The 7219-nt window shown below is 31.5% G+C and overlaps 1 protein-coding gene across 1 annotated transcript; it reads left to right on the top strand.

The window, feature by feature from the left end:
* The first annotated feature begins 2610 nt into the window (after window positions 1–2610).
* On the top strand, window positions 2611–4212 carry LOC113688538 (uncharacterized). Its single transcript, XM_027206383.2, has 3 exons — window positions 2611–3000; window positions 3097–3322; window positions 3758–4212. Exons 1-3 carry the CDS (start codon window positions 2740–2742, stop codon window positions 4186–4188), a joined length of 918 nt encoding a protein of 305 aa, XP_027062184.1. The 5' UTR covers window positions 2611–2739; the 3' UTR covers window positions 4189–4212.
* Window positions 4213–7219: the final 3007 nt, after the last annotated feature.

Consider the following 7219-nt stretch of genomic DNA (forward strand, 5'->3'; position numbering starts at 1 on the left):
ATGATATTGCATTGATTTTCTGATAATCCATTATTTCTGAAAATTTTTTACAAAATCTTATGAACGGTTGTTTGCTTATTGTTACACTGTAAAGCAAAGATAAAAAGGTATTGCTTGCTTATATAATTGCGGATGGTATAGGTTCATGATTGAGGGTTCTACTATTTCTAACATAAATTGTATATTATAAAAATTTATTTGTTTGTATTACTGAAATTTTTTTAATTATTTTTTATTGCACATTTATTACATAAAATAAGTGTTACGATAGTTATTTTCATAATTTTATTCCAAAAATGATCGTGCATGAAATAAAAAAAGATTTTTTGATAATTAAAAAAAATAATTAAAAAGGTTTATAATTGGAGAAAAACAATTCAGATGCTACTAATAACTAAGGCACTATACGCCCATTATTAAAATTGGATTAATTTTTAATTTCGTCAGAAATCCTTTTGGCAAAATTGCATTCTAGCATTTCTTTTCTTTATCAACAATGATAATCACAACTACGTGATTCATCTATCTAGCAACAGCACAATTCAACTCATGGAATAAATAGTTCATTGCTTAAAGTACTTAAACGAAATGTTAGAGCCAAGTCCTACTTAACACCTGCAAGTAATATATTACAATTAGAAAAAAGAAAATGATTCAAGAGGAGCAAAAAACTCACCAAGCCCCTAACATATGTGCAATCGTCAAGGCACTTTTGAGCATTTAAAAATGCATTCCTTAGTTCAGGTAACCACTTATCTGTAATTGTTTTCATTTGATTACAATGCAATTCTATTAAATTCTATTGATGCTATTTCTATATTAATTATTGTATTTTTTTGGTTAACAGTTCTCATACAATGTATCACTATTTATACATAAAATAAATACATAAACTATTGATTTTTAATTTAATATATATTTTATTTCTAGATCAAAGAAATGAAAAATCTAACTGTTCTCAAGATCGCCAGGCATCCACATCACCAATGATTTTGCGTGATCATGGTAAATATACAGTTTCTTATATCGTCATACTCATCTTACATACACATTTTTTGGCTGCACTATCTTGCTAAATCAACTATAGATACAATACAATACAATTCTATTACAATTGTTCGATTACAATACAATTGTATTACATTCTATTGATGCTATTTATAGACAACTTAGCAATTTTATAGATTAGCAATTTATTTTATTTTATAGATTACCAATTACTACATGTACCAAAATATTTTTATATAGGGATTACTTCATTAACTATGGGTGCTAATAACAATTCAATTGGTGCGTATTTTTCATTTGATTACAACACAATTGTATTAAATTTTATTGATGCTATTCTATATTAACTATTGTATTTTTTTGTTAACAATTTTCATACAATGATAAAAAAAATTCTCATAAAACCGGAAAAAGACGGTTCTTGAATGATATATACATTCTATTATATTTCAAACTATTGTTAAATAGATATTATATTTTAATTTTATTGGTAAATTTTTTTCACCTTTATTTGTTCACCATTTTATTTTTTTTCCAATAATGTCAGCACCGTGCATAGCACGGGTATTCCCACTAGTTTATATGTAGCCCTGTTTGGAGTTGACGTATTTAGCACTTTTGGGTGTTAAAAGTACTTTTGAGATATTTGATGAATATCATTCCACAAAATTAGGAGTGGATTTTTTAGTGTTAAAAACAGTTTTAGTAAAAATTAAAATTTGGTACTTTTAGAATAGTTTTTATGTTTTAAAAAATAAAAACGTTGAATTTAATTATTTTATCCTATATTGTTAACTAAATAAAGAGATAAACACATTTTAAAATTTTAAAATGACACATTATCCAATAAAAAAAAGTACTTATTGAATTATATATCTTACTAATATACTTAAAAGTACTTGAATACTTAATAAATGCATTTATTAAAAATTTTATTAGGTGAAATACTTTTCAATAAGATACCATAACCACAAATAGGCGTTTTTCTCTTTTTTAAAGGGATCAATAGGAATTCTTACTTATCCCTTTAATGAGTCAAATCCGTAACCTTTCGCTTATGATTGAGGCGTTTTACTAATTAAGTCGCTCTTCATTGTCCACATATGAACTCGTTAATTCATCTTTATTTAGAACAAAGTATCTGAAAATAACAATGAATCCAATTAACTTCTATCCGCAAAAAAGGTGAATACATAAAGACAATCGTAGGTTTCCCAGACTTCTTTAAAATGTGGTTCTGATATGATATTGGCTCGCGATTTTTATGAAAATTTCACCCAATTGAAAAACGTGCTGTTTGCATCCAAGTCGAAAATCGACAAAATGGGATTTGTTGTAGAATGTATGACTCGGTTCATACAAATGTCTTTTTCTACGTAAAAATCATGATAGACTTTGAAAGGTTTTTATTTCTACCCGTTGGCTTAGCTGATACGAAACTTCCAGCTCTGTCCCCCACTTTCTATTTCCTCCTGGAAAGTGGAAATATATTACACGTTTTTCCTTTTTCTCTTTTCTTTTCTAGTTTCAAAAAAAAAAAAAAAAAGATTAGCCAACTAAGCTCAAAAACAGATAGACATGACCGCGGCGTCCAGTTCATTTCGTCCAACTAGGACAAAAGGGGTCCCCATTCTTCTACTATAAAAATGGCATCATTTTAGGCTAATTCGATCATAGCCAACCACGGTCAGTCAGTTAAGCTGCTTGTATCTTTTTCAGAATTTTGTAAACATGGCTGGAGCAACGGCTAAATTTCGCCAAAATTTTGCCCAGAACAAGATGGACAAGTTTTATGGTGATCAAGAAAGTTTTACCGAATTAATTTTTGGGTTCATTGAGGAATTTTCTGAGGATTCATCTGAGAGTTCCTGCAGCTCTACCTTTGAGTTTGACGATAGAGCTATAATTGACGAAGATGTTGATGAGGATGAGAATTTTTCCATCGTCGAGGAGTCCAAAGCTTTCTGGGAATCCCAGGAAGATCTTCTCCAGGTAAAGTTTGTGGTATTTTTATGTTGTATTAACAATTAAGAAGCTTTAGTATTGAGTTGTACTTAACCTTTCCTTTCTTTTCTATAATTATTGCAGACAGCTCTGTGTAGGACTACTTCTATTGAAAAGAAAATCAGGCAGGCAACAAAGGAAGCTGTGAGGGATATAAGTTCAGTTGGTTTGGATTGTGCTTGTGAGAAAATGGTTGGCAATAGTTGTGAGATTTGTTTGAAGAAGGAAATCTGCAATCGCCTTCGAAATGCTGGATATAATTGTGTTGTTTGCAAGTCCAAGTGGAGAAAGTCGCCAGAAATTCCATCAGGTAAATGAAATTGAATGAATTTAATCAACCAAGTTACTGTTAATTTTGATCAAGAAAGAATGAAATGAAGAATTACATTTTGGTCCTCAATATATAGTGTAATTCAATTTGAGCACTTTCATGTTTTGAGTCCCTTTTGTTTTAGCAATGACAATATGTTGTTTCATTACATGTAGACGCAACATTATATACTGTAATTTGCACTAATGTCAGCTCATTTCTTGTCTGAACGTAGAACGATGGTAGTAACATAGCATGTTGGATAGTTCGCATTAAGATGCCGAGAGATTTAACATAAACGTGTGTTAAAGTGAAACCAGATTAAAATTATCTAATTTACAGTGTCGAAATATGAACATGAAAATAAAAGTGATAAATCTGAGACATGAATCACTCGAGTGTTAATGTAATGGAGTTGTTTGTTGTTAATTTCAGGCGAGCACACCTATTTGGAAGTGGTGCAAAACTCAAAAGGTGCTAAAGGAGAAGTGAAGATAATTGTTGAGCTGAATTTTAGAGCCCAATTTGAGATGGCTAGAGCAAGCGAAGAATACAACCGGTTAATCAACCAATTACCCGAAATTTTTGTTGGGAAATTTCTAAGACTACAAAATCTAGTAAAGATCTTATGTGCTGCATCCAAGAAATGCATGAGGGAGAGAAAAATGCACATTGCTCCATGGAGGAAGTATAAGTATGTGCTAGCTAAATGGCACGGCTCACCGGATCAACAAAAAGTGGCTCCAATTTTGTCGCCCGTTAGTCACTTGGGTCGGGCAACGAGGCCAAGAACCTCGATGCTTACTTTTGATTTGGTTGGTAGTTTACAGGGAATACAATGTACCACAATGATCAAAGTAGTATGATAAAAGAGAGTTGCTTTTTTTTTTTTTGTGGCCGCTACAGGTTTTTTATTTAGATGCTAATTTTTGGTCTTTCCAAATAATACAAATAAAAAATACCAAAAAAATTGACACAAGATATATATGTTGTTACGTGTCCAGTGGATTGATTCATTGGCGGGACAAAACCCGATAATATTTTGTATTCAAGCCTCAAAATGTGGTCCTACTAGTTGCTGATCAGGAAGTTATCTTCATCTATCAAGACTTGAAGAAGACAACAGAACTGCTTATGTGATGTTTGGTAGCAGATAAAAGGGTTCTTGGTTGTGACTTGTGAGGATTGCTACTTGAAGAGTAGTCCCCACTTTGGTATAAAAATCATCATTTCCGTAAGGAAATTTGGGCTTTGAAGATAATTTTTTTTTTAATTACAAAAAAGCTTTTTTTATTGTAATTCAAACGAGTGCTAATACAGAAATGATGTTCTTGGTTTACTACTATAGACATTTTCAAATAAAAAAAAAAATCCCAATGGTAAAAGTCAAAAGTGCTACTATCGTGTACCGTACGTGATGAATAAATTGCAGTTTTAGTCCTTGATTTATGGAGGACGTCCGAATTTAGTTCTCTCAAGCCCTTACTTGGCTCGTTAGCCCGTTTCTTTTTCGCCGACTTAGGTTAATTGAGATTTGGGGAATATTCTGGCTGATTAATGTACTTGATACTCGTTTGGTGTCAACAACGATATGTTGGAAAGGTTAAAGATCTCACTTGCATAGCATAATTTTTTCTTATAGACTCCACCCTTTTGAGGCTCTCTTCATAGCATTTTTGAAAAGTAAGGTACTAAATTTGCCAAAGTTAGAATTTTCATGGACTAAATTGAACAGCATCCCAATGTCAAGGACTCCCTTTTTTTATTTTAACTTTTATTTTTGTTTTGGTGCAAGCAAGGACTTAGAGTCTGGATCCTTGCATGCATATCTTTCCTTGGATCTGATTAGTTCCATTTGGGTCAATTCTCTGTAGATTCAAGTTTTGTGGGCATTTTTTTAATAACACAGTTAAATCATCTGACTCCTAAGGAACCCACAACTTGTCATTTCTTGCGAGGATAATGAAAGTAATATTAGGGAATAAAGATAAGGATAAACAATTTTAGGGTTTCCTAGTTTGATTTTCAATCCCTCCCTCTTCCTTTTTCTTTGTGAGGCTGAAATTCTCCCTTAATTTTAAAAAATTAAAAGTAAGGTATAAATTAAAGAGGATCCATTAGTTGAATGTAAGAAATCGAACATTGTTTAGTGGATCATATGAAGTTGCAGCATTTTGAAATGCTATCACAGCAATAAAGATGTCTAGATTGTGTCAAAAGGTTAAAATACAAAGATTTCCAATTTGAAAAGAAAAAAATTTTTAATACAAGACTAAAATTTGGAATTTTCTATTTTTAACATGACATCAATGGCTAAAATCGACCTTTTCTTGGTTTGAAATTGATGGTTAAAATTGCAGTGTCCGTGAACAAAAACTAAATTTCATATCTTTGCTATGAAACTTTCCACTCAAACATATTACTTTCGGAGGAAAAACCCAATGATATATTCATGTAACTAGTCCCAACGCCAAATTCATTAAACAAGGGGACAACGGTAAATTTCGAAGGACATAAGATAGATTTCCCTTCTCCAAACTCCTTTAGGTAATAAATTTCTAAATTATTCGAAGAATTCTAGAAGCCAAGGCCTCTATAGCAGTAGGCAAAAAGTAAATTTAAGTCACAATTTGGTGAAATATTGAATAAGGAAAAAGACTAAAAGACGTTGAAAAGAAAGTGAAAAGTGATCAAAGTAGAAATCATCTATACTGGCTACCATTTTTCACGATTTTGACATAACCATTAATACATGCTCTCTTTTTCTCATGGAAATCATCGTGTCATCCAAAAACCCCTTTCTGACTCATCCTAAAGTACTTCTTGATGTTGACAAATCTTAAGCAAATCAAAGGGTTTTTAGTTTATTAATATAAGAGGTAAGATTCCCTCACTTTTTGAAATTTAGTAATTGATGTTATTTTCCATCTGATGTATGAATCTGCTGCCAACTTGCCATCAATGCAAAATTTTTAAATCAACGAAATGGTCATTGTTATCTTTATTAAAAAAAAAAAAAAGTAACCACATAGTTTTGAGTATTTATTTACTTTCAACATGCAAAATTCCTTATCTTTTCCTTCTTTTTGTGCTAACCACATCAAATTCACTTCGAGTGCACAGCTAATTTTCTAATGATTAAAACATCGAAATTTAAATTTGCTTGAATCCCTTTCTTAGTTTCGTCTTCGCGTTTCTTCATGTCATTATTGTCTGGACTTCTGGTGTCTGCCTATTTAAGTTTCTTCGAAAGAATGGTAGCTGTTGCTGAACTGGATCGAGATACTTAATTGGGTAGATCTTATCTTGTTTTGACCCAAGAAAAGGTAATTAGGATTAAACTTGACACTTGAAGAAGAACCTTTTCAATTATAGATAAAAAGTATCCTACTTTATACTTTTGATATGATTGATTAGTGGTTTGGAACCCATGGTTTCCGTAAAGTTTTTTTTTTATATAAAGATTGTACTTGTTTTCAGCTTTAGTCTTATCAAATTAATTGGGCAAAATAATTTTATTAGTCATATAAATTGAACTTTCGTACCTTCAAGTCTGAAATCTTTCAATTGAGTCCTTGAACTAGCTGGTAGAAATTCATCTAGTAGACCCTGTCGCACAAAAAAGAAGCTCAAATTGTTTAACGGCAGTTAAATATATCCTCACAACTGCAAATTTTGGAGCTTGAGGTGCAATTTAAAGGAGTTATAATTTGTCTATTAGGTGATTTTCATCTGACATTTTAAGGAGCAATTTAGGGATTGGATAAGCATTATACAAGTAATCCACCTCAGAGTACAAGCAAGTCATGCTCATTGGAGTATGAGTTTACTACAGTGCTTTTTGTGAGATGATGACTACATTCGCAAATAATACTTATGTGCCATTAGTGACACTTT

This window comes from Coffea arabica, chromosome 5e, assembly GCF_036785885.1.
Source record: "Coffea arabica cultivar ET-39 chromosome 5e, Coffea Arabica ET-39 HiFi, whole genome shotgun sequence".
Classification (NCBI taxonomy): domain Eukaryota; kingdom Viridiplantae; phylum Streptophyta; class Magnoliopsida; order Gentianales; family Rubiaceae; genus Coffea; species Coffea arabica.

Excerpts from the sequence above, each read along its gene's own strand:
- LOC113688538 (XM_027206383.2), top strand. The coding sequence starts at position 2,740 with ATGGCTGGAGCAACGGCTAAATTTCGCCAAAATTTTGCCCAGAACAAG. Across the intron at positions 3,001-3,096 it reads CCCAGGAAGATCTTCTCCAG|ACAGCTCTGTGTAGGACTAC; the intron begins GTAAAGTTTGTG and ends TAATTATTGCAG. Across the intron at positions 3,323-3,757 it reads GTCGCCAGAAATTCCATCAG|GCGAGCACACCTATTTGGAA; the intron begins GTAAATGAAATT and ends TGTTAATTTCAG.